Here is a 27,948-nt window from a genome sequence, read left to right as displayed (position 1 = left end):
TAAGGGTATTGTGATGAAGAAAACAAAGACATTCCTAATGGAAAAATAAATGGTTTTAATTTTGTTACAATTTTACTTTAATCCATTAAAATTATGATTTACATTCTTGTATTCCAGGGAAAGGTGGCTCAAACAGCGTGTATGTCAGCTTGCAAGCATTTAGCCACATCCTTGATGCAACTTTTGCTGGAAGCTGAAGTAAGGCAGCTCACCTTGGGAGCATTACAGCAGTTCAACTTGGATGTCAGAGAATGTGAACGTAAGACAGTGAACCATCCTTTTGCTTGCTTATTTTGCCTGCATACTCACTTCTATAAAAAGAAATTTAAATCTGTTGTGTCTTTGTTCCTGATGATGTCAAAGAATACCTAGATAACAGAAATAACTTATAGATGTCTAGAAATAGAGTCTATCAGAAAGCTAACTCGAGCATCCAAAAGTGCTTAGTCCCATATGTGGAACACAGAAGATCCCTGGCTACATGGGAGTTTGCAGTCTAGAGGGGGGATATAAGGCAGACATGCATTTAATGGACACCAAAGAAAACCTGATTAGTTCACTCTTTAAGAGAAGGCAGTTCCCAGCCATTTCCTCTTTATGTTTTATTTTTAAGCTATTTTTACATCATATTTGCAAACCCTTAGTTTAAAGGACAAATGCTGTATTTATAAGTCAGAAATGCTTTCTAGTACAGGTAGAAACAAAACCTTTGACAGAGTGGTTTAAACAAATATGTTTTCTTTTTTCTCAGAGTCAGTGAGTTACTGAATTCATTTAGTTGCTCAGTGCTGTCACCAAGGACCCAGGCTCTTTTGTCCCTTCTCCTCTCTCATACTGAGAGTGTGGACTTTTCCTCCTCTATGTTATATTTAGAAGAGACAGGAAAAAGAGGCCTGTCTCACTTATTCCTTTTCCCAAGAAAATAAAAGGGGACACCTAACAAACCTACCTCTGTGTCTCATTGGTCAGAATACAGTTGTATGGCCACCTCCATCACTAAGGGAGGCTGGGAGTTTGAGTATCTGTCAAGGTGAAAGGGGAGCATCATCATTGGCACAGGTGACTCATCATGAATCATTCACTTTGTGTTGAACACAAAATAAAGCTTTGGTTAGGAAGGAACGAAGAGTGTTGTGATATTCATTGCTCTGTCAGTGAAAAATGAAAATGAACCGAAATGATATGATTCAAAATGATTTTTCTAATTCTAAGAAAATTAAAATAGTGGAAAATTCTCTGAGTATGCTAATACTTCTGCCACATCCTTTTATTTTTACTACTTATTGTTTTTCCTTGGTTAACTTTGATGACTGAAAATTAAGGTTTTATTTATTGACTATGTTATTTTAAATTAATTAATTAATTAAGACTTCCAGTTCCAGCCAAAGTAACAGGTACCAAAGTCACCCTTCTTGGATAAACAACTGTAAAACTGGATAAAATGTATGAAGCAACTCTTCGTGCATTGGACAGCAGACAGCACAAGGCTGTGATCCTGTAGAGAGGGGAGGTGCACAAGGTAAACTTGTCATTCACTCTCATTTTCTGCCTTGGGCACTATCCAAACAGCAACACATGAAAGTAGGTCCCAAATATAAGGCAGTGCTTTACACAGATAAATGGAAATTGGTGGATAGGGCTGGTGATGCAGCTGGGATTTGTGTGGCAAGGGACTAGAGAACAGGGAATTGTTTAGAGAAGTAGCTCCAGAAATGTGCATTAGAGAGCCTGTGAGTCTTTGGTCAAAAACTAAGTTGCTATGTGCAGGGTAAAACTTTCTGAGGTTTGGCAGAGAATAGCTACTGAGGAACTGCTAGCTCAATAGGAATGCCAGAGGTTAGAGAGTGCTAGGAGACGCTAGAATTCTGACCCACCAGAGTAGAGAGACCAGCTGAACATCAGAAGGTTAGACCTTAAGAGTACTACTCAAGCTCTAGAATAAGAGCTAATCTTGATCCACCATAACAAAGCCTAATAACAACACTCAACAAGGTAGAGATAATCTGCCAATAAAATAACTGCCTGCCAAACCGAAACTCAACAGTCTTTGAACAGAAACAAACACACACAAAAATTCAGACTGTCAACCACATAGTAGCCACAATTTCACAGCAATAAAAGGCTATAATTTGACATGCAAAGCAGGAAAGTGTGATCCATAACAATAAAAAACAGAGAATAAAAATAGACCCATTGAGAACACAAATGTTGAAAATAGCAGACAGGCCTTTTAGGAATCTGAATAGAAATATATTCAATAATTTAAAGAAAAAGATGGACATAATGCATGATTGTAGGTTTGGTAAAAAGTCTTAATCTACTGACTCAACAAATCTTTAGCATGAAAAACACAAAGTCACACCCAGGGTACATTACAGCAAGATTTCTAACAAACAAACAAAAAAATAAGAAGAGAAAGAAAAAAAAATGATAAAAAAGAAAATCCTAAAAGTAGACAAAAAAGAAAAGATACATTACATAATGGAGACCAATAATAAGAATTACTGCTTACTTCTTATCAAAAACAGTGCAAACTACAAGGCACTAGAAGATCTTTAAAGTACTGAAAGAAAATAAAAGCCTATCTAAAACTCTTTATCTTGAAAAAATATCATTCAGAAAATTTGTTACCAAAGGTCTGCACTACAGATCTACAGTGCAATTATATTGTTTAAAGATGTCAACAACAATTATCAACAAAACAACAAGAAATCCCACTGTATGGGAGAACATATTTGCAAATGTTATCACTGATAAAGGTTTAATCTCCAACATCTACAGGCAGCTTATACAACTTAATAAAAGGAAGATAAATGATCCAATAAAAAAATGGGCAGTGGACCTAAATAGAATCTTTTCCACAGAAGACAGAAGAAAGGCCAAGAGACACATGAAAACATGCTCAAAGTCACTAATTATCTGAGAGATGCAAATCAAAACGACAATGCGGTACCATCTCACACTGGTCAGAATGGCTATCATCAACAAATCAACAAATGACAAGTGTTGGTGAGGATGCGGAGAAAAAGGAACCCTCGTGCACTGCTGGTGGGAATGTAGATTGGTGCAGCCACTGTGGAGAACAGTATGGATTTTCCTCAAAAAACTGAAAATGGAATTCCCATTTGACCCAGTAATCCCACTCCTAGGAATATATCCTTAGAAACTGGAAACACCAATAAGAAAGGATATATGCACCCCTATGTTCATAGCAGCACAATTTACAATAGCAAAGATTTGGAAACAGCCTAGGTGCCCGTCAGCAGATGACTGGATTAGAAAACTGTGGTACATCTACACAATGGAATACTATCTTCTCTAATAAAATGGTAATATGCAAATTAACCATCACTCCGCTACATAAGCCACGCCCACCAGCCAAGCCACGCCCACCAGCCAATCAGGGCGAGTATGCAAATTAACCCAAACCAAGATGGCTACAGCCACAGAGAGCAAGGTTTCCCAGGTAACAGAGCAAGCCAAGCTTTCCATAGCTGTTGCAGGCCTAAGCCTCCACTCAAGCTACAAAGTTTCAATTATAGAAGGTAAACAAATTCAAACAAATGGCAACAGAATGGAGCTTGAGAGAGCAGGCCAGGGTTGCCGGCGGCAACAGGGGAAGCAAAGCTTTAAAGCACACCCTGGCCGGGCTCACCCGCTTAAGGCTATAAAGTTTCAATTGTAGAAGGTGAATTAACTGCCACAGAAATGGCTGCCGCCCCGGAGGGAACAGCAGGCTTGGCTCCGCTCCAGGCTACAAAGTTTCAATTGTAGAAGGAAAATAAATCCCAGATACCAGGGCCTCCGCTTAGGTTGCCAGGGGGCGTGGCCCGCCTGCAAACCACCACAGGCCCCTCGCTCAGGCCGCCCCACGCCCCAAGAGAACCCCACCCTGATCCGGGACACCCTTCAGGGCAAACCAGCTGGCCCCCACCTGTGCACCAGGCCTCTATCTTATCTAATAAAAGAGTAATATACAGATTGATCATCACTGCAACACACAATATAGTTGTCCCCATGTGGTCAAAGATCCTGCCCCCATGTGGACACAAGATGGCCACTACAAGATGGCCAGCAGGGGAGGGCAGTTGGGAGGCACCTGGCCTGCAAGGGAGGGCAGTTGAGAGGGACCAGGCTTGTAAGGGAGGGCAGTTGGAGGTGATCAACCATGCAGGAGAGGGCAGTTAGGGGTGACCAGGCTGGCAGAGGAGGGAAGTTGGGGGCAAACAGGCTGGCAGGGGAGCAGTTAAGCATCAACCAGGCTGGCAGCGGAGTGGTTAGGGGGTGATCAGGCTGGCAGGCAGAAGCGGTTAGGGGCAATCAGGAAGGCAGGCAGGCAAGCAGTTGGGAGCCAGCAGTCCTGGATTGTGAGAGGGATGTCCGACTGCCCGTTTAGGCCCGATCCTGGTGGGATCGGGCCTAAACGGGCAGTCGGACATCCCTCCAGGAGTCCCAGATTGGAGAGGGTACAGGCTGGGTTGAGGGACAACCCCCCGCCGTGCACGAATTTCGTGCACCGGGCTTCTAGTGCTACCATAAAAAAGAAGGAATTCCTACTATTTGCAGCAACCTGGATGGAATTGAAGAACATCATGCTAAGTGAAATAAGCCAGTCCATGAAAGAAAAATACCACATGATCTCACTCATCTATGGATAATAAAGAAAATTATAAGCTGTTGAACAAAAAGATAGATACAGAGACAGTAAAGCATCAAACAGAAGGTCAAATTACAGCAGGAAGGTTAGGGAGAGGTGGGGGAGATAAGAGATCAACCGAAGGACTTGTATGCATGCATTTAAGCATAACCAATGGACACAAAACTCTGGGGGGTGAGGGCATGTATGGGAGTGGGGGGGGCAATGGTAAGCTATGTACACATATAATACCTTAAAAAAAAAAAGATGTCAAAAACAGTATCTCCTTTCCCACATCTTTTTCTAGAATCTTGGCACTTCCTTATTAAGATACTGCATTTGCCTGGCTGGTGCTGCTCAGTGGTTGAGCATCAACCTATGAACCAGAATGTCACGGTTCTATTCCTGGTCAGGGCACATGCCTAGGTTGTGGGCTCGAATCCCAGTCAGGGAAGGATGCAGGAGGCAGCTGATCAATGATTCTCTCTCATCATTGATGTTTCTATTTCTCTCTCCCTCTCCCTTCCTCTCTGTGAAATCAATAAAAAAATATTTTAAAAAACATGACATCTAATTCCTCTTCCTTTGAATCTGGGCAAGCTTGTGATTTTATTTTATCCAACAGAATGTGGCAGAAGTGGCCTTGTGACTTTTGTTGCTAGGTCATAAAAGACAGTGCTGCCTCCATCTTCTTAATTAGCTGCTGGATCAGAAGTGTTAACTACCCTAAGGCCTCCATGCTGTGAGGAAACTCAAACTAGCTCATGTGAAGAGACCACACATAGAAGGCCTGATTCCTGACATTTTACATTTTATGTTGTTGGTGCTGTATTTTGTTATACTTCTTTAAATAGTATTAGATTTTGTTCTGACTTGCATTTACATTACTTGAAATTGGTTGGATCCTTTTGAGACTTGCTTTTAGGTTTATAGTGGGTCCAGGGCAGCCTTTTGTCTATGTATTATTTAAACCCAAACCGAAAGTAATGCCCTTTCCAGAATTCTAACCCAGGCCCAGGGACCTAGAGGTTTTTCAACTCTGGCTGGTGGGAACACCAAGTGTGCCCAGCTCTATAAGAGCTCCACAACTTATTCTGCATATTCATTTATGGTGGTTCTTTCTCCAGCCTTGGGTAGTCTCTTCCCATACACGCACAAATTACTGCTCTGCCAAACCAGTGGCACACTTCTCCAGTTTTCCTGAGTGCTCTTTTTTGGGACCTCTTTCACTCTGGTGGTTGGCCCTGCAAATGCTAGTTGCCTTGGCATTCTGGACTACAATCTCTGACTTTTCAACTCAGACTACTTTGTTTCCTTCAGGTTCCCTCCTTTTGCAGGCTTTGCATAATGGCTTGGAAACTCCCTCTAGTTGTGCTCACCTCAAATGTTTTCCTTCTTTCAAGAATCACAGTCCTGCATGGACTGTTGCCTAATATCTAAAACCATTCTTTCAGATACTTTATCCAGCTTTATAGTGTTTTTTTTTATAGTGGGAGATAAGTCCTCTATTACTTCATTATGATCTGTAATGAACATCTTTTCAATTTTTATTTTTCATAGAAATAATACCTGCTCTTTATAGAAAATTTTGAGGGAAAAATAAAATAAAAACTACCATAATCTCATTCAGAAATAAGTACAATTCCAGGGATTGCATCCTAACATGATAATCTAGCAGCCACCAGATTCCATGCATCTGGTTAGCCAAGATGGTTTTACATGCCTCTGTCTTAACCAATTATTTACTAGGAGAATAAAAACATGATTAGCTGGACTAAAAAATATTGATTCTTTAAAAAAAATATATATATATAATTGATTTCAGAGAGGAAGGGAGAGGGAGAGAGTGATAGAAACATCAGTGCTGGAGGGAATTATTGATCAGCTGCCTCCTGCACATCCCCTACTGGGGATTGAGCCCAAAAACCTGGGCATGTGCCCTGACTGGGAATCAAACTGTGATTTCCTGGTTCAGAGGTCGATGCTCAACCAGTGAGCCTCACCGGCCAGGCAAGATTGATTCTGGATGTTTAGTTTTAAGTCACTATAGTGAATTTTGATGAAAGAGTAGAACCTCATTCTGCTGTGAAGAAAAGGAAGAAAAGGACTTTGGAGTAGGCATCCAACAAATACTGTTGGTTAAACAGCAATGTCTGATTAATGATTGGGAATGATTACAATTACTACATTTTTAAAATATATTTTTATTGATTTCAGAGAGGAAGGAGAGGGAGAGATAGAAACATCAATGATGAGAGAGAATCATTGATCAACTGCCTCCTGCACACCCCACACTGGGGATTAAGCCCGCAATCTGGGCATGTGCCTTAACGGGGAATCGAACCATGAATCAACCACTGAGCCACGCCGGCTGGGCCATGACTGCATTTTTTATAGAGCTAAAAGATAAAGAGAGATGGAGGATGATAAAGCTAAATTTATGGGCCTTGAGGAGGAGGAATGATGGTCTGGGAGAAACACTAGTAAGTAAGGAAAATGCCCATTTTATGACCTGATTCTGAATTGCATTTTGTATAGAAGAACGAGCAGCTTCTACTTGAGAAAATGATAGGCGAATTGGTATCATTAGCAGAGAGCCAGCTTTCATTTAAGACTAAAAGATGGAGAAATCTTTTAATGAAAAGGTGGAACATAATAAAAAGAGTTTGTTAACCTTGCAAGCAGGGTTCCAGAGAGCCAGTATCTTTTCTGAAAAGCAATTCAATATTTGTTATAGCCTTTCAGACTTAGGACCAGCTTAAAACTAACATTTGTAAGACATGGAATATCACCACTGAAACTTATTCTCAAATATTGTGGAACCACTAAGTTTCATTGATTTAGAATTTAATGTTTCATTTCTGATTGGCAGTAATTTGCCTGTCAAGAAACTTTCCATGGACATTTATTTTACTTTAAAAGAAAGAATTCTATTTTATGTCTTTTGCTATACCACCCCCCTCATTTTTTTCCTTTAGATGCTCAGTGGTCTATAAAAAAATCTTAAAGAAATGATACATAAGATTCAAGTAACTATACAGAGGCGTATAAAAGCAGCTCCAAATGACAAGATAATTAACACTTACATCTTCCTACCCAGTGGTGTGTGCGTGCAGTATTTTCCCTATTGTCTGTGAGTCCTTGGAAGAACTGTATAAGTCCTGAAAGAAATCAAACTCTGGACAAGGTAGAATGGGAAGTACCTTGAGTGTTTGACTCTGAAGCCTGCGCTGCCACTTTCTTCGATCCCATATACATAGAAGTACATGCATTGCCATGAGCCTGAGGTATTCAGCTGGTATAGTGTGGTATTAAGAACATAGATTCTAGAGACAGCTTGACAAGACAGATTCAGGTCACATTACTTTTAGTGTGACCTTGTGTATACTATTTAACCTCTCACAGCTAGCCTCATTTATGATAGGAATAATAGTAGTACCTAATATTGCAGGGCTGAGGTCAGAATTAAATGAAATAATGCACAAAAGGGTTTATTTCATGGGTTGACAAAACACTGAATATGCAGTAAGTAGGAGCTTCTATTGTTAACACCACTATCATCATCAGCAGCAGCAGTTAATAAATATTTAGCAACTCTCAGAAGGTCTTTTGCAGACCACTCAAACCTTTGTCTATAGTTTGTGAATCAGTTAGGCTTGGGGTTGCCCTTTTATTAGGCATAAGGAAGTTTTTCTTTCTGGCAGTTGTCTGTGGCATGATCCAGAACTGATGATTTGCAAGCAACCAGTTACCTCTACTATTTACTAGAGATGGTAACTACTGCTTAGAGCACCGTTACCTAACAGGAGTGTTGTTGTGAGGTAATTCCTATTGACAGGCTACCAAACATTTACAGTGGACATTATTAGAAATTTAGACATGAAGAAAATATCTTTCCCTTAAAAATAGATAGTGACCTCTGATAATTTCTGCCTTGCAAGGATTTCTATCTTACATCTCCATTTGTTTGTGTCTTATATTAGGTTTTGAATATTGGAGCACCAGATTCTGACAGTGAAACTGGATTTTAAATACTAGCAGGTCTTGATAGCGTAGCACTTACCTCCTTGATCAGCCTGACTACTCTATCATTCATGCAGTGGATTTTTCGGTCTGTATCTGGATTTGTCATTTCCTAAGCTTTCTTGTTGTATATTCTAAATAAGGAGGTCTAGGTTCATATTCCAGCTCAACTTCTTGTTAACAGCATTCATTCAGGAATCTATTTATTCAGCAACAACAACAAAAATATATGTAGAGGCCCTACTCTGTGCAGATTACCATGCTAGAGGCTGGAGATAAAATAGGAAACCCTGGATTTGAAATAGGGGAATAACTTGAGTAGATTTGTGTTTTTAGAAGGAATTCTGCAATTTTATTAAAAGCCTCAGAAAAGGCTGCTGCAGTAATCCATGATAGAAATGATTTGGAGCTTTAGCATATTTCTGCATGGTAAGCTAAACCATGGGAGTAAATGGCTCAACTCATTTAACCTCCCTGAGTCCATCAATAAACTAGAAATACTAAACTCTGCTATATTTGTCTCACAGCATTATTATAAAGCCAAATAAGATAATATATATAAATCATTTGTAAACAGCAATGGAAATTTTTGTTTTGTTTTGCTTTGTTAATCCTCACCTGAGGATATTTTTCCCATTGATTTTTAGAGAGCGTGGAAGGGAGGGAAGGAGAGAGAGAGAGAGAAAGAGAGAAATATCGATGTTAGAGAGATATACATCGATTGGTTGCCTCCTGCACGAGTCCCCATCGGGGCTGCAACCCAGGTATGTACCCTTGACCAGTAATCTAACTGGAGACTCTTTGTTCTGCGGGCTGACACTCAAAGCACTGAGCCAAACTGGCCAGGGCTGGAAATCTATAGATATAAAAGGCTAATATGCAAAGTGTCCTCTTGGGAGTTCGACCAGGAAATGGTGAGTTAGATCACTCACTATGATGTGCGCTGACCACCAGGGGGCAGTGCGGAACATGGCGGGCAACCAGTGGTGGCGGCGGGGTGCTGAGGGAATGAAGGAAGGAGGAGGCGGGTAGGCGGGAAACCTGATCAGCCCTGATCACCAGCCAGGCCTAGGGACCCTACCCATGCACAAATTTTGTGCACTGGGCCTCTAGTTTTATTATAATTATCATTTCTTTATCCATATGTTTTATGTGTTTTCTTCTTATTTTTACCTACTTCCACTCTTACATGGTTTATGATGTTAAATGTTTTCAGTTATTAGTTATCTGCTCAGATCCCATAATTATTCAAAAGCCTGTTATATTAAAAATATAATATAATTAAGCCAAAACCAGAGCACATTTGCTTGCAATGAAATGAAGCAGCAATTGCATCTATTTAAATTTAGTGGAACCCATCATTTCCCAGGACCCATTAGTCTTTGCAGAGAATAAACTAGGTCCTTCGACAGGAAGGCAATGGGATGCATCTTGCCAAATTCTCTCAGTTCTTTGGTGGCCGAGTTAATCTGGCCTACATTTACTACCTTGGAAAGGAATAAGAGCTCCAAAGCCTTGCATTTTACCATTATTACCATAATAGCCCTCACTTTACAGGTCAGGAAACCAATGTGGAGAATCTGCCTCAACTCAGGACTTAGTGAAACATCTTCAGAATAAATTCATGGCCTCACTGAGCCTACTGTGATAAAGATAGTGGCAGAACACTAACCTTCATAAGTCTCTACTCTAACTGAAAGGTCAGATAACTGTCATCATCCTTGAAGAATTCATTTTAGTTCAAATTCAGGACCCAGTAGTTTGAAAAGTTTGAGTATTTCCATCTGTTTGTATATATTCCCTAAGATAAATGGCTGCAAGTCCCTTTTGGTATAGCAGGCTCCCCTTGACTCAGGTGTGAAGTATTTTAGCCAGTGTTAATCAGGCAAACCTTTATCGGCTTGCTTATGATTTTGCCACTGGGACTTCTGAACTAAAGAATCTTTATAAAGCGATCTCTCTGAACCTTAAGTGCCAAGGCTCAAACAACTGCCAATTGGGATAACTGTACTCACTTATTTTGATTTTCTGCATTACTGGAGCTCAGCTATCCTGGACTCTCCAATTCCATATAGTTAATAACCCACCTTTGGTCACTCCCCATGAGAGTCTCTCTGGGCTTCAGGCATTCCTTTACCAATCTCTTCCTGATGTGAGGGAAAGAAGAGAGTTCTCAGGACCCTGGTGAGAAACATACGGAAAGCATATGTGACAGACCCATACTATCATCTTCTCCTGCAGCCTTTGAAGTTTATATTATGCAAAAGGAGTTCTGTTCTGGCCCTTAAATAACAACTAAGCCAGCGCTACACCCAAATCTGTATCAGCCAACCAAGCAAACTATTAAAGTAACTACTAGCTAGTACATACATTAAATCAAGCTTCTCCAGCGAGGTGCTCTGTAGTAATTAATTTGTCAATCAAGATTATGTTTAGTTGTCCTTGAATAAGTAGTACAGTATGCATACCCACACAGTCTTCTCTGTTTTTGCTGAGATTCCCTAGAAAACTCTTACATTTCCTCCTAGATATAATTCTTTTCTTCCCTCTTTTTATTTTGCATGTCACCTTCGAGCCCTTGTTGTTTGGATCCTCATCACAGTATAGGATTCAATAAGAGAGAGGACATAGAGCAGAGTGCTACCCTTCCCTGGCAAGTGGGACACAATGGAAAGTATTTTGGGGGAGTCTGAGGGATCAAGGTTAGACAATTGCTCTTAGTACCCTTGCATTTGTCAAGGAAATCAGGTGACATTATGAAGTCAGCTGGTATATAGGTTCACAACTTGAAAGATCAGTTTATTCACTATATTTTCACTTCACTCAGCTATATCTAGCTGTAGATAGAGGGGAATTACTGCAAGAGAGCCTCCAAGTCTTCTGTGTTTTCTTAGATTCTTGAGCTGCACATTCTAGCAAGGACCACAGTTGGCCCCATTTTCATTGTAAGTTGCCCAGTGTTGTTAAAAGCTTCCACATGATTCATATTTTTCATTTTTTTAAAAATTGAACAATGGCAGCACACCTTAGTTCTCCAAAGTTTCATCCTCAGTGGGAACGTGTTCCTGGGTGACTTAAGATAATGCCTTAAGCCCGGCAGGTGTGGCTCAGTGGTTGAGTGTTGGTCAACCTTTGAACCAGGAGGTCGCGATTTGATTCCCAGTCAGGGCACATGCCCAGGTTGCGGGCTCCATCCTCAGTGTGGGGCGTGCAGGAGGCAGCTGATCAATGATTCTCTCTCATCATTTACGTTTCTATCTCTCCCTCTCCCTTCCTCTCTCTAAAACAATCAATAAAAACATGTTGTTTTTTTTAAAAGATAATACCTTAATTATATGGTAGGCTACTATATTCCACAGACTGTTGACTTCCCATCCTAGGAAGTTTCAATGCCCTTTTCCCTGCCATTACCTGCTAACTAATTCCAAACATTTTCCTTTTACACAAAAGTCTTTTATTTGCCAGCTTGATCCATAATCATCCATTTTAATTAGAGTATGTTTATTTGCAAGGAATAAAAATCTGTTCAAACATGTTCAAGAATAAAGAAGGGCTTATTTTAAATATCTGGGTTTCATAGATTCCAAATAAAAGGTAAATAGTAGGTCAGTTATGTCAGGGATCATATTTGCCCTCATTCCTGTCTCCTAAGCACCTACCACAGTGCCTGAATATTAATAAACTAGTAGCCCTGTGCACGAATCCATGCACCAGTAGGTGGCTGCCGCCCTCCTGTAGCTTCCCCTCATCCCCCCTCATAGCTTGCTGTCCTGCCCCCTCCTGTAGCTTTCCACCCGCTGCTCCACCCTCCTGCAAACCCGTGATCTGGTCTACGCGGTTGGTCGTTATGCCTCAGGGCGTAACAAATAATTAGCATATTCCTCTCTTATTATATAGGACTAGAGGCCCGATGCACAAAGATTTGTGCAAGAATGGGCCTTCCTTCCCCTGGCTGCCAGCACTGCCTTCGCTCCAGCCCAGAGCCGCTTTTCTGCCTTCCCACACTGCCCAGAGGCCCGGAGCGGCTGGGACGGTGCCTGTGTATGCAAATTAACCTGCCATCTTTGTTGGTTAATTTGCATACTCCTGGTTGGCTGGTGGGTGTCGCGAAGGTATGGTCAATTTGCATCTTACTCTTTTATTAGTGTAGATATTTATTGAGTGAATAAAAATAAGTTAATTAGCAACTGCCTCAGTTCTGGATCTCTTTGGTCAGCTCTGTGAATGAGAGGGAATAGAAGTAGGAAGTAGCTTGGGATGATGTCATGTGATCTGAGCAGCAAGACAACCTGGGATGTAGTTGGAATCCTAAGGATTAATCTCTTACGAGAAGTGATAAGCAAATGATTGGAAGCTTTAGTACACATAGCCTTACCACCAATTTCTATGGATTATAAAGCCATCTTTGCCACCAACACTCAATTCTCAATGTATCAGCTGTGTAATACATAATAATTAATATAATAAGTGATAGAACCTGACAGATGGGCCTTTGAAACCTGGATCTTCATTTTAGTAATTGGGGCATCCTTATTTCCTTTAAACCTCAGTTTCTTCATTTATAAATGAAGAGAGGTACACATGTACCTACCTGATAAACTTGTGTTGATTGAGTAATTACACATAGTAAATACGCAATAGCTGCTAGCTGCATCCTCATTATTCCTGTCATTGTCATCATCAGCAGCAAGAATACTGGGCTGGAAGTCAGAAAACTTGTATTATAACCTCAGTTTTGCTACCAATTATCTGTATGGTCTTAGGAATACATTAAACTTCTGCGGGCTTTGGGCTCCTCATTTATTAAATGAGAATGTCAGGCTAAATGATTTCTGAATTTCATTGAGTGACAAGTGCATGAGAGTTGTCTCTTCTAGTTTCCTGATTCCATTTTAAATGAGGTTATTGTTTATTAATTTTCACAAAGATCAGTATTTTTTTCCTCAAATTAACTTTCTATGTAATCCTTCAGGTAGGTTTATCTCACAGTCGGCATAATACTTTTTACTTTTGTATAATATTGGTTTAGGAAGAAAGTCAAGCTGTCTAAACCAAGACCTGAAACACTGCAGTATCCTGTAGAGAGGTCAGTGTGGTTGTGGCTTTAAATCAGAATTGCCATGACTAAACATTAGTTAAGCAGTCCCTAATTTTAAAGAACACTAAAGAGTATAAATACAGCCCGGCTGGTGTGGCTCAGTGGTTGAGTATTGACCTGTGAGCCAGGAGGTCTCGGTTTAATTCCCAGTCAGGGCACATGCCCAGGTTGCAGGCTCGGTCCCCAGTGTGGGGTGAGCAGGAGGCAGCCGATCCGTGATTCTCTCTCATCATTGATGTTTTTGTCTGTCTCTCTCCTTTCCTCTCTGAAATCAATAAGACTATATATTTTTTAAAAAGAATATAAATATATTTCTCTTGGAAACTTGGTTATCAGAACATGAGTACTGATAGAAATAGATTTAAAGAAGAGAAGTTGGCTCTCTATAAAATTAATCATGTAAATCTTAAATCATTGTAGCAAATAGCACTGTTTCCTACTAAGGGATTCTTGTGAAAAGTTGGGTATTTACTTCCTTTCCAATTAAAGTATATGTTTTATACTTTATCCAAAGGTCACTTTTCAAATTTTATCTTGAGCATTTTCTACTTCTTCAAAAAGAGAGCCATCTTAAGAATGTAAGGTTTGCCCTGGCTGATATGGCTCAGTTAGTTGGAGCATTGTCCCATACACTAGAAGTTGATGGGTTTGATTCCTAGTCAGGGCACATACCCAGGTTGTGTGTTCAATACCCAGTTGAGGCATGTGAGGAAGAGAGCTGATCAATGTTTCTCTCTCACATAGATGTTTCTCTCTCTCTCCCTCTTCTTCTCTCTAAAGTCATTTTTCAAAAAAAAAGAATAGAGAAAAATGGAGGAAGTTTGAGCTTAGTAAGATTTTAAATCTGATCACCCTAGGTTATCCTAATATATATAAAAACCCAGGGTCTGTAACGTCCAAAACGACTGAAGGCTCGACAGAACGCCAGGCTGCGCGCGCAGCAGGCTCCAGTGGGTGGGGACTGGCCAGTGGGCTGAACTGCTGACCTCTCAGGGAGAGAGAGAGGCGGGGCTGATCAGCGCTACTGCTGCTGGCGAGGCCCAGAGAGAGAGAGAAGCAGGGTCTGATCCACAGCCTCAGACCCTGCTTCTCTCTCACTCTGGGCCTCGCCAGCAGCTGTGCCTCTCTCTCTCTAAGAGATCAGCAGTTCAGCCTGCTTGCCAGCAGCCTGGGGTGGCTGTTGATCAGCCCCGCCTCTCTGATCAGGCCTGGAGATAGGCCCGGAGATGCTGACTGGCATAGAAACTGACCAATCAGAACCAAATCTGGGTGAAGTGCAAGGAGCCAATGGCTGCCTAGGAGGCGGAACTTTTGACACTGACTGGCATAGAAACCGACCAATCAGAACCAAATCTGGGTGAACTGCGAGGAGCCAATGGCTGCCTAGGAGGTAGAGCTTTTGATGCTGACTGGCATAGAAACTGATCAGTCAGAACCTAGTCTGGGTGAACTGTGAAGGCAGAACCTAAGGTGGGGGCTGAGGAGGGGTTTTAAGGGCAACAGCTGTTTGGTGTAAGGTGTAAGAAAGCAGTTCAATTTTTTAATGACTGGTTTGGCAGTATAGTGCATATGGCTGGCTATCAGTCCAGATATAGGGATTATGTATTTTTGTCTGCCAAGAGCATCTCCTGCTGAAAAAGGCTCCCCTGCCCCCCCATTTAAGCAATCATATTGTATATAATCTATCTACACTAATAAAAGGGTTATATGCTAATTAGATCAGTCGACTGGCCATCTTCTGGATGTCTGACTTCCTTCTGGACAAAGCCATGGTGGTGGGGGCCAAGGCAGAGGCAGTTTGGGGTGATCAGGCCAGCAGGGGAGGGCAGTTGGGGGCAACCAGGCCGGCAGGGGAGGGCAGTTAGGGGCGATAAGGCAGGCAGGCATAGAGGTTAGGGGCAATCAGGCAGGCAGGCAGAGGGGTTAGGGGCGATCAGGCAGGCAGGCAGAGGGGTTAGGGGCAATCAGGCAGGCAGGCAGAGGCAGTTAGGGGTGATCAGGCAGGCAGGCAGAGGGGTTAGGGGTGATCAGGCAGGCAGGCAGGCAGGCAGAGGCAGTTAGGGGTGACCAGGCAGGCAGGTGAGCAGTTAGGAGCCAGCGGTCCCAGATTGTGAGAGGGATGTCCAACTGCCGGTTTAGGCCTGATCCCACAGGGCCTAAACCAGCAGTCGGACATCCCCCAAGGAGTCCCTGATTGGAGAGGATGTAGACTGGGCTGAGGGACCCCTCCCACCCTGTGCATGAATTTCGTGCACCAGGCCACTAGTCTATAATAATAAAAAGCTAATATGCTAATTAGACCAGACAGAGGAACAACCTTCCGTAACAACCAGTGGGTGGGGCTGCAGGGCCACGAGGCAGCCAGGGCTGCGAGGGCTGAGTCCCTTGCACGAATTTCGTGCATTGGGCCTCTAGTATGAAAATAACAGAGGCCTCTTTTATTAGAGTATATATACTGCTTATAGAGGCAAATTTCCAATGGGTAGACTACTGAAAGACATTTAGTGTGTTCCAGTATCATTAATTTCAGATCCCTTAGCATCTATTCTCAGCCTCTTCTTTCTGAATTATAATTTTAAAACAAGCTTTCCTTTTCTGCCTTCTTCCATCTGAGAAACATTAAAGCAAAAAGATTGATGATCGACTTTAAGCTTGTATATGCAGAAAAACAAACTTATATCCTATAATTTGCCGTGCTCTGCACATGTGAAAAATCTAAGGATAATTAGTTGTTATTGCTTTAATATGATGAAGACAACTTCCATGAGACAAAATCCACGGCTAATGCATTTTGTCTTTTGGTTGATTGACTGGTTAATGGAATTGGAAAAATATTTTATGTCTCTTCTTTATAATAATGTTTTCATTCTCTACTAGGAATATATAGGAATTTAGATAGCTGGTCTTTATTAAAGCACACCCTTCTTTATTCATTTTGTCATTTGTTTTCCCCTCTTCTCAGTTTTTTTTTTCTGTATTCTTGTTTCTAATTCCCATTTTGTTTCAGCATTTGCAGTGAAACTTACAGATTTTCAAGGGAGAACGTTAAGTTGGTAATTGTATATATACCCACACAGTAATTGACAGTTCATTCATTCTCTGCATTCTTGTTTCTGCTGTGAGACCTGGAACACTGTAAATGTTCTACTAGTATACCAGAAGTGAGACTTAAAACTCATGTGCACTGGGGATTTATAGGATGAAGATTAGTTTGGTATTATATGCCCAGGCACATAGTTCTGAATCAACCCTATGCAAAAGCTTCTCTGGAAATGTATGGATGATAAGGCTTCTTTCTCCCCCACTTCCTAGGCCAGTGATGGGCAACCTTTTGAGCTTGGTGTGTCAAACTTCGCCAAAAAACTGAGCATAACTCGGGTAGTGTGTCACTTTGAGGAAAAAACATTATTTCACAAATGTTTCATCCTCAGGAGCAGCAAATGTTTCATCCTCGGCATGCGGCCGCCTCAGCGGCCGCGTGTCATCAGAAATGGCTACGCGTGTCAGTGCTGACACGTGTGTCATAGGTTCGCCATCACTGTCCTAGGCCCTTACCAGTTCTTTTTAAAAGCATGATTGAGCTTGGATTCTCAGATCTAAAATTATGTGGGAAGAGTACAAACTGCAACTATCTTCCTTCCATCAAAAGTAGGCAGCACAAGAGCCCAACTTTGTTTGCTGTTGTCTCCCAACACCTACAAGGTTTTTCATGCTAGGTGCTATGCTTTTATGATGCACCTTTCTTAGCTCTGGAGAACCCAAATAGAAGGCTTCCCTGCCATTAAAATAGCCATGTCACTTCTCTTTGACTATGGATGAAGGACCCTGTACCCTCTGGGAGGGCTTTACTCAGACATGGGTCATTGAGTAGTGCCCACTCAGCAGTTATTTCGTTTATGGGCTAAAGTTCCTTGAATTCCAGAAGATAAGGCATCATTGTCTCTTGAGCCTGTTGTCAGACACCCGGTCACTTGATAGGAGATGCTGCCAACCTGAGCAGGGAGGGCAGGCAACCTGCTCTTCCTCACCATGGCCTAAGATGCTATCCTTGTCAAGCAAATGGAGATGGATCGTGCTGCTCTAACCTTGTTATACATCACTGTCAAGCTCTGCTATTGGCTTCCAGAGATTGGCCAACACAGACAAAGTACTTTTCCTGGTAGCAAATGTTACCTTGGATTGTTTGTAGGGCATATTATTGATGAAGGACTGAGTATAAAGGATCATAATTCCCAACTAAGCTTCTTTTTCTGTGGCAAACTCTCTCAGTGCCCTAAATTCTGTCAGGCTGTTTGGTAAATGTGGTACTCATTCCATGCCTAAATAAGGACAGTGACTGATTTCTCTTTGAAATTTTTAGATTTTTTTCTTACTGATTTTATTTTAAGGGATATTTTGGGGAGCAGGGGTGGCAGCAGGAGAGTTAACTTAAACAGCAGGTAGTTTCCAAAAGCCATTTTTCTGCTGCACAGTTTTAAAAAGGAGAGGGCCACTTTTAAAAAAAGTGATATCCAAACTTGATGCTCCTTTCCATTTTTTATTTTGGATGTTTCAGGTTTTATTCCTTGTTTTTTTGTTTTTTTTCCTTAACTTTATACACTTTGGAAGTTTTGGGGACCAGAAAGATTAAGAAATGCCATTTCAAAGTAGAAAAAGTCAAGAATATATTATGATTATCTCTATATGTCAATACCTCTCACTTGACCCTGGTTCCAGACTTGGTAAAACAGATTTTCTACAGTTAAAAGAGTGTACCAGAGCAATTTCTTAGTCTCCAAAGCCTTTTCTTACTGTTTCTTTATAAGTAACTTCATAAAATAATTATTTGAAAATTTTCTTTAATCCTCATGATTTGCAGAGAGGCATTTTTCATGGAGAAATGAGCCAGTGGAAACAATAGTTGTTAAAAGTTGGCAGGCTTCTACTCAGGTGGAACAGCATTTTATATATCTCAAAAAAGTTGATGAAAGTCCTACTTTTTATAAGACATTAAAAAAAAGCTATGCCTTTCCATTATTACCTACTCCAGCATTTCAGCATTTAACAGATTCTGATTTGAGTTTTGCTGTTTTAATTATCTAGTCTACTTTACTATTTACTATTTTAAATTTTAAAAATGTATTCTCTTTATCTTCCTCTGTTTTCCCCGTTTATGTGTACACGTATGGGTATGTATGAGAAAGAGAGAGACGCAAAAATCACCTTAGTATTCACAATTTCATATTTCTAAGATGAACTTTGGGAAATGTGAGGGAAATATCATTGCTGACACTTCCATTTAGAAAATCTGTTTCCAGACACTAGTGAATCAATATATAGAATTTTTAAAGTTTTGCCTATAAGGTTCTGTAATGGTGGTTGATCCCTATTTTACTTCTATTACCCACTCCTTTCCTGGGAGAAGATGGTATGGTATGTTCATGGGTGGGATAATGTGTACCTGGATAGGTGGATTGAGGCCTGAGGCTTCGTTTTTGTTTGACTACTAAGTAGCTGTGAATGTGGACAACACATTCAATCTCTTTAAATATCTTTTCACTGATTTATATGATGTGAGTGGGTTGTACTAGGATATCCAATTGGACCACTTAGCTGGGAGTTAGCCATTCAAGTGGGATGAGGTAGGTTGTGAAGGGTGTTCTGGCAAAGGCAGGTATTTGTATAAATTCTGGGAGGAAATAAGGAGCGTGGCATGTTAGAGAACTGAAACTAGTTCATTATGACTGGAGAATAGGGTGAAATGAAATGGGGGTAACCAAAAGGAAACAATGCAAGACTTATTGCAGGACTTATTAAGACGTATATACAGCTGACCCTTGAACAACACAAGCTTGAACTGCGCTGGTTCACTTACATGTGGATTTTTTCAGTAAGCACCTGTACTGTTTTCGTCCATGGTTGGGAGTTCATGGATGTGGAGGGCTCAATGTATGCACTGATCTATGTTATTTTATATAGGGGATTCAAGCATCCTCGGATTTCGATGTCTGTGGGGGTCCTAGAATCAGACCCTCACAGATACCATGAACAACTGAGTTTTGGGGGAGTTAAAATTTACATGCAGGTTTTCGACTGTGTGGGGTCAATGCTTTGTTCAAGGGTCAACTGTACTTTATTCTAAGTACACAAGAAGCTGTTTATATATTTTAAGTATGAGAGTGACATCATCATTTGCTGCCTTATAAAAGTCACTGTGGCAAAATTGTGAAAAATGATATAGAAGGGGAGACTAGATACAGAAACTAGTTAAGAGTAAGGATGCCAGATAAAAAACAAGATACCCAGTTAAATCTGAATTTCAGAGGGGAAATTGGATTTCAGATAAATGAATAATTTTTTTAGCATAACCATGCCTTAAATACTACATCGTACATTCAAATGTCAGGTAATAATGTGGACTGAAAAAGTGTTGCGTTCATAAAAAGGAAGCCAAGCTGATATTGGAAGTACTTTTAGTGGAAATAGAGTGGTAGAAGCCAGATTGCAGAGTGATGAGGAATGAATGGAAGATAATGTAGTTGAATCAGTGCTTGTAAACAACTCAGAAATTGACTTTGAAAGAGACAAAAGTTCTCTTCTCTGTCTCTTTCTCTGCCCTTTCTTTCTGGATGATGTGCCTTTCTGGAGAAATTCAAGTCTCCTCAGGTTTTCACCAAATCCCAGCAGTCATACTGGGGCCTGCCTTTCTCTCTGGCTCACTGGAATCTCTGTCAGCTGCCTGCCTGTCAATGGATGGAGACAAGGTGTAGCTTGAGCCCTTGCCCCAGCAATTAACTAGGGACATTTTTGAGTGAGATTCTCTACTTTCCTTAGAAAATCATTTTTGAGGGCTTTTCAACAAGGACTGTTTTAAAGACAGGAGTGCTTTTCATACTTGAGATGCTCATTTATCTCCTATATCTTCTAGCACTTAGGGTATTCCTTTTAAAAGCGCCAGTTTGTCACGGAAAGACGTTGCTTATGTACTTTAAGAAACAATTATTTTCATTTGCTTTTCCTCCAGCTAACCTAACTTCTCTTTAAACACTATCTCTTCCTCTCTTAGCCCTGCTGAGGACTACCAGTGCCTGACACTCCCCCTGGAGCTCTGTTCTGAAGGCAGTTCCTGGCCCCTTACCTATAACTACAGCTCAAGGTCTCAGGTTTCACTGATGGAGATTCTCTTCTCCTTCTTTTGTTCTTGTTTGTCTTTTTTAGGGAAAAAAAGAAAAAAAAAAAAAAAGGGAAAACACACTCCAAACTGAGCTCTTAAATGGCAAAGTTCATATTTTCTATTAAGATGGATCCTAAGTTTAGATGTTGAACTCAGAAAATAAATTCATTAGCCTGTGTAACCAGAATGGCAGGCCAGTATTTATGTTGATACTGATCGAATGCAGAGATTTTTCAACCCTTTTCATCTCATGGCAGCATAAACTAGTTACTAAAATTCTGCTGTGCACCAAAAATATGTTATATTTTTTGCTGTTCTGGCCAAAGAAATAGGTATAGTTTTGATTCATTCATACCGGATGGCTATTGTTATGTTGGCTGTTGTCATTATTTTATTTGACAATCTAAGGGAAAAGAGGTCAGCACCCCTGACTAAATGGTCAGGTATTGCATGTTATAAATTTCTTGCAGCACAGCAGTTGAAAGTCACCGATCTAATGCAATCGTTTAACACAGATGTTATGTAACAAAACAGAAAGAATTCATCCACCCAGTGCTAGTAGAGCCAAACACCAGATACTGAGAATTGCAGTGGGGAAATATTAGTTATTTTATTATGAATGGCGCCATTCAGGAGAACAGGAAGCTAATGCTCAAAAGCCCGAACTCCCCCATGTCGTGTAGGTAACAGATTATATAGGGCAGATCACAAGACACTGTGGGTTAGGGGTTCATGATCATGCTGTGAGCTGATTGGCCTGAGGTGAGGTAAGGGCAATGAATCATTTCTTCAGGTCTTGAAGACAGTTCTGAGGTTTTTTCCCCCCCCAGCATCACTCTGTCTGATCTCATGGGAAAGTAGCCAAGGGGTGGTTCCACCTTAGGGCTCAGGTACTGAAACATAATTTAGGTCAAGATGTTATCTTACCCTGCCAGAGGTCCAGGGAGTCTGACCATTATCAGGCCAGGGCTACTGTCTCCTACTGCCTTGGGGGTTGTAGATTATCTGGGGCAAGGGTAGGTCTCTGAGAGGTATAGACATATTATTTCTAAAGCTAGGAGTTAAAACTAATTTTAATCAAAGTTATTAAGACCCTTTGTTTCAGTTGGATCATTGTTTTACTACTTTACATTAAAATTTCAGTAGGTGGTGGATTCTCAACTAACACTAAAATAATGAAGCAAAGAAACAAAGCTAAAAAATATTAGCTTTTTCCAGGCAAGATATGCAGAATTTTGTACTTTGCCATATGGAAAATGATTTCTAATAAATGAAGACTTGTTTTAATTTTTAAATTTTTGATTCTTTGAAGAAGTGGTCGGATAGGGAAAATGCATATTATTATTTTAATGTATTTAATTCCAGTTTTCACATTAATTATGCTGAGACATCTTTGGCTATAACCTAAATATTAAAATGGACTCAATATCAAGTTATATTACACTTCATCTGAATTGGACCTTGTGTTCCTACAGCACGTCTATGACACCATTTGGGTGTCCTACAATTCAAATCTGATTCTAACACTAACTAACCAGTGATAGTGCACACTGCACTCTCACAAGTCTGCCCTTCAGTGGATATCAGCCACAAGTCTCAGATAACCTCAAGCCACTTGCACTTCTTCCTAGCTGACTACAGATTTAGGGTTCCCCAACATCCCCTTTGGGTTCAATAATTCACTAGAAAAACTCACAAAACTCACTAAAAGTGCTGTATTCATGATTAATTTTCTTTTAAAGGATATAACTCAGGAGCGCCAAATGAGAGGTCGATAGGGCAGGGTCCTGAGGAGGAGGAAGGCAGCACAGTTCCCATGTCCCCTTCTCATGGAATTGGGGCATCTCACCCTCCTAGCATACTAGTGTGTTCCCCAGTCAGGAAGATCCATTGAGCTTCAGTGTGCAGAGTTTTTATATGGGACTTCATTACATAGGTATGATCCTATATAATAAAAGAGAAACATGTAAATTTACCGTACCTCCGCTATGCTCACCAGCCAATCAGGAGTGAGTATGCAAATTAACCTGACAAAGATGGTGGGTTAATTTGCATACACATGCGCCAGGCGAAGAGCAGATCGGGAGAGCCGGCGGAGAGTGGAGTGGCTTGGGGAACTTGGCCCCCCAAGCCACCAGACGGAGAGCAGAGAGGGAGAGCTGGCGGCTTGGAGTACTTGGCAGAGCGGGAGGCCATGGGACGGAAACAGAGCAGGAAGGGAAAAACCAAGAGTGTGGGGAGCACCAGGAATTCTGGGAATAGTAGTTCTGGTGGCAGCCCCATGACCAGAAGCGGAAGCCCTGAGCGTGGGGAGTACCAGGAATGCTGGGAATCGTAGTTCTGGTGGCAGACAGATCTCCTAGATACTAGAGCAAAGTGAGCCTGGAGCAAGTTACTGTTGCGGTGGGGGATGGAAGGAAAGCAAAGGTCAGAGACATAAGTAAAATCAGAGTGTCTAGGAAAAATTAAAGGGAAGATATCCTAAAACTTGCAGGAAATCTCCACCAATGAAGCAAAGGAAAAAAAAGGCCTCTATTATTCTGTGAGCAACAAACCAAACTGGGTTGGGGTCTCAGACAATTCACTCATATGATTGCGAAGACAGACAGAAACTCCCGGATTGGAGAGGGCTCCTCTGAGGGCTCCCAGATTGGAGAGGGTGCGGGTCGGGCTGAGGGACCCACCTCCCCTGCACGAATCTTCGTGCACCGGGCCCCTAGTTGAGTAAATAATTGGCTACATGACTGAAATCAATCTCCAACCCCTCTTCCCTCCCTGGAGATTAGGGATGGGCTGAAAATTTCAACCCTCTCATCAAGGGCTTGGTCTTTCTAGCTTGTCCAGCCCCTCCTTTAAACTATCTAAGGGCCTACCTCCAGTTACCTTGTTAGTATAAATTTATGTATGGTCCAAAGGAGCTCGTTATGAATAACAAAAGATATTCCTGTTACTCAGGAGCTTCCAAGAGAGTTTGAAATTCTATACCAGGAGCTGGGGACAAAGACCAGGTATATAGTCTTTATTATATCACAGACTTCAAGGGTATATTTGATTCAGTTACATAGCTTTAACCAAGTGAAATATTACCTTTGTTTTACAGCTGAGACATCTGGCACTAAGAGCTTATATGATTAGCCCAAAATTACATGAGTAAATTCCAGAAAGGTCCACAATCCCAGTTGTCTTAGCTAATGAAATGTCCACTTTCTGTGGACATCAGCTTAGACTGTGAGACTAGTTTTTCTAGCAAATTGTGAGACCTTTCATGAAATGTATACCAAAGAAACATTATCTACTATCAGTTTGAAAAGAGTTGTGTTGGCTTAAAAAAAAAATCTAGCTCATTTTACTTGGGAAACATCCCATGTGGAGCCTGCCTTACTCATTTCTCTGACTTTGAGCTTTCTTCATAGTGTAGTCAGACATACCTCTCCCTATGAGTCTTGATATCTCTCCTTTTAATGGTTCAGCATTTATTTTATATTGTACACTTATAAAACATTTTGCAGTTAAAGATCAAGATTGTCATCATTGGCTGGGTAATGGAGACAGAGAACTTTGTCCAGAAACTTATATGCTAATCAACTATCATCATTTTAAAAAATTATATTCTACTGTTTCTCAAAAATGATCTAAGACTACTTTCAACAGGATACATTGAAAAATAATAAGCTAAATATAAGAAAGGGAAAATGGGCCTTGGCCAGCATGGCTTGGTTGGTTGAGTGTTGGTCCATGCACCAAAAGATTGCCAGATTGATTCCCAGTGGGGGCAGATGCCCAGGTTGCGGATTCAATCCCCTGTTGGGTGTGTTGCAGGAGACAACTGATCAGTGTTTCTCTCTCACATCAATGTTTCTCTCTTTCTTTCCCTCTCCCTCTAAAATATCAATAAAAACATGTGTGTGTTTTTTTTAAAAAAAGGGAAAATGGGATGAAGAGAAGAAAGGTAAGAATACTAGCATAAGGATTTATAGAGCTGATATAAAAATTTACTGTCAGGCGTGGTGAAGAATTTACAAAGCATACAGCCATCTCAGCGAGTGACATTTTAAAAATATGACCTGAATAAATCCATAACATAGATTGTGGACATGTGCTTTAATCCTTATTTCATAGCCAATGTAAAAATAGATTTCAGATTGTTATGAATTTTGGGAGTGCTCTTTTTTTATCACTTCAAAATCTGAAGTCATTCTCTGCACATTTCATTTTGGTTTACATTCACTACAATTAACATCATCCAAAGCTGTGCTGACCAACATTACAGTTAATAGCCACAAGTGGCGCTGAGCATTTGAAATGCAGCTCATCGGAAATGAGATGTGTGGTCAGTGTAAAATACATATTGGATTTTGAAAAAATCATTGAATAATATTTAAAATATTAATTTATGTTGATTTTAAAATATTTTAGATATATTTGGTCAAATAAGTTATTAATTTTAAAATTAATTTTTCTTTTTTTAATGTATTCACATTAAATTTCACATATGGCTCGCATTTCTATTTGGACAGTGCTTTTCTAAGGGAATTGGTTTTCACTGTTATGTTAAATGCCGTACAGAATTCTATCTCCATGTAAAATTTCAAATATCCATAGCTTTGTGTATATATTCATACAACAGTGTAATCAGTGCTGAACAAACACATGGATAAAATTAAGTCCTTAAAAGCATAGTAAAAATATCAAGGGTATAAAGTTACTTCTTCGGAACACCAGTCTTTCTCGTCTCTCAGGAAGCCCACCCTCTTACGGCAGATCCTCAGTGGTCCTAGAGATTATGCACAGAAGCACTGCTGGTGCCCAACTGGGAGAGGCTTCTTCTCCCCATAGTTTTAAAGAACTATTATGAAATCGGCCCTTATTTTGCAAAATCATAAAGCATTTGGAATATCGGAGAAGAGGTGTGACTTTACATAAATCTATATAACTTCATGATTTTATTGTTTCCTAACTAAGTAGAAAAGAGTGTGTAATCCTATATAATAAAAGGCTAATATGCAAATTGTCCCCTCAGGAGTTCAACCTCTGACCACCAGGGGGCAGCCCGGAATGAAGGAAGGCCCTGGCCAGCAGCTGGCAGCCTGGGGAAGAAGGCTTAGACCGGCGGCAGCTGGCAGCCAGCAGCTGGGGGAAGGAAGGCCCTGATTGGCCCTGATCACCAGCCAGACCTACCTAGGGACCCTACCCATGCATGAATTTTGTGCACCAGGCCTCTAGTATGTATATAAAGGAACATGTAAAGTGAATATTTGTTTTTAGACATTCCAGGTGGGAGATGCATATTGAAATAGACTGAGAGGGATTTGATTCTAACTGGTTCACTGACTTAACCATTTTGGCCTTAATTTTTTCATCTGTGAAAGTTATTGGTAATTACTAAGGCTCCTTTCAATTATAGAATTCTGGGATGTAAGCTCAAGTCCTAGGACATCCTTTGCTAGGTTTTTTGTTTTTGCTATTATTTTTCTGTGGAATATCAAGGGAAAGTCCAGTACGATATGGCATGGCATTTTTCTGCCACTTCTTCCTCTACAAATAATCACACAATGCAAAAGTCACTCTGTTTAATTTAGTGAATGCAGTAAAAGTATTCTTATCTATCATTTAGAATATTTTTTAAAATTTCTTTTATTTTTAAATTTATTGTGGTGACATTTGTTAATAGAATCATATAGGTTTCAGGTATACAATTCTATAATACATCATCTGCATATTGTATTGTGTGTTCTCCACCTCAAGTCAAGTCTCCTTCCATCACCATTTATATCTCCTATACCCTCTTCTATCTTCCCCATATCCCCCTTCCACTCTGGTAATCACCATACTGTTATCTGTGTCTATGAGTTTTGTGGGGTTTTTTTTGTTTTTGTTTTTTTTTTTTTTTTTGCTTAATCACTTCACCCTTTTCACCCAGCCTCTTACCTCCTATCCTCTGACAGTTGTCAGTCTGTCCTCTATCTATGAGTTGGGTTGTCTTTTCATTTTGTTTATGGCTTCCTTTGCAGTGCAAAAACTTTTTAGTTTTAAAATATATATATATATATATATGTTTTTTTATTATTGATTTCAGAAAGGAAGGGAGAGGGAGAGAGAGATAGAAACATCAATGATGGGAGAGAATCATTGATCGGCTGACTCTTGCACGTCCCACACTGGGGACCAAGCCCACAAGTGCCCTAACCGGGAATCTAACTGTGACCTACTGGTTCATAGGTCAACACTCAACCACTGAGCCATGCCAACCAAGCAAAACTTTTTAGTTTTACCCAAGGATGTAAAAGATCTATATTCAGAAAGACACTGAGGAAAGAAATTGAAGAAGATACAAATAAGTAGAAACATATACTGTGTTCATGGATAGGAATAATTAACATCATTAAAATATCCATACTACCAAAAGCAATCCATAGATTCAACACAATTCCTATTAAGATACCAGTGGCATATTTCACAGAACTAGAATAAATGTTCTAAGAATTTATATGGCACCACAAAAGACTCTTAATAGCCACAGCGATCTTGAGAAAGAAAAACAAAATTGGAGGAATCACACTACCTGAGATCAAAATATATGGTACTGGCATAAAAACAAATATGTAGACCAATGCAACAGAGTCCAGAAACAAAATCCACACCTTTGGGTCAATTAATATTTGACAAAGGAAGCAAAAGCATACAATAGGGTACTATTCAATAAATAATGTTGGGAAAATTAGACAGATATTTGTAGAAAAATTAAACTAGAATACCTTCTTACATCATACACAAGAATAAACTCAAAGTGGATTAAAGACTTACATGTTAGACTCAAAATCATAAAAATCCTAGAAGAAAAGAAAGGCAGTGAAATCTTGGAAATTTCTTGTAGCAATATTTTTTTCTGATATAATTCCTTGGACAAGGGAAACAAAAGAAAAAATAGAATATAATTTCTTTAGATAAAGAGTAGCACTGTGTTTTTACAAAGGCACCCAGTGTCCCTTAGACTTCATGACACTGTAGGAACTTGCATCATCTCTTTCTTTAGACCTT

General features: G+C 40.4%; 1 protein-coding gene across 4 annotated transcripts in view; it reads left to right on the top strand.

Annotated features, from left to right (window-relative positions):
- EXOC6B (exocyst complex component 6B) overlaps positions 1 to 27,948 on the top strand; it is a 516,821-nt gene that overhangs the window by 357,967 nt on the left and 130,906 nt on the right. For all 4 annotated transcript variants that reach the window (XM_079791731.1, XM_079791730.1, XM_079791732.1 and 1 more), the window contains one exon: positions 118 to 259. In XM_079791731.1, the coding sequence (XP_079647857.1) occupies positions 118 to 259 (142 nt within the window). The remainder of the gene's footprint in view (positions 1 to 117; positions 260 to 27,948) is intronic.

This window comes from Cnephaeus nilssonii (genome assembly GCF_951640355.1).
Source record: "Cnephaeus nilssonii genome assembly, chromosome: 15".
In the NCBI taxonomy this organism is placed as follows: Eukaryota; Metazoa; Chordata; class Mammalia; order Chiroptera; family Vespertilionidae; genus Cnephaeus; species Cnephaeus nilssonii.
Note: the sequence above shows the minus strand (reverse complement) of the source record. Positions and strands in the feature narration are given on the sequence as shown.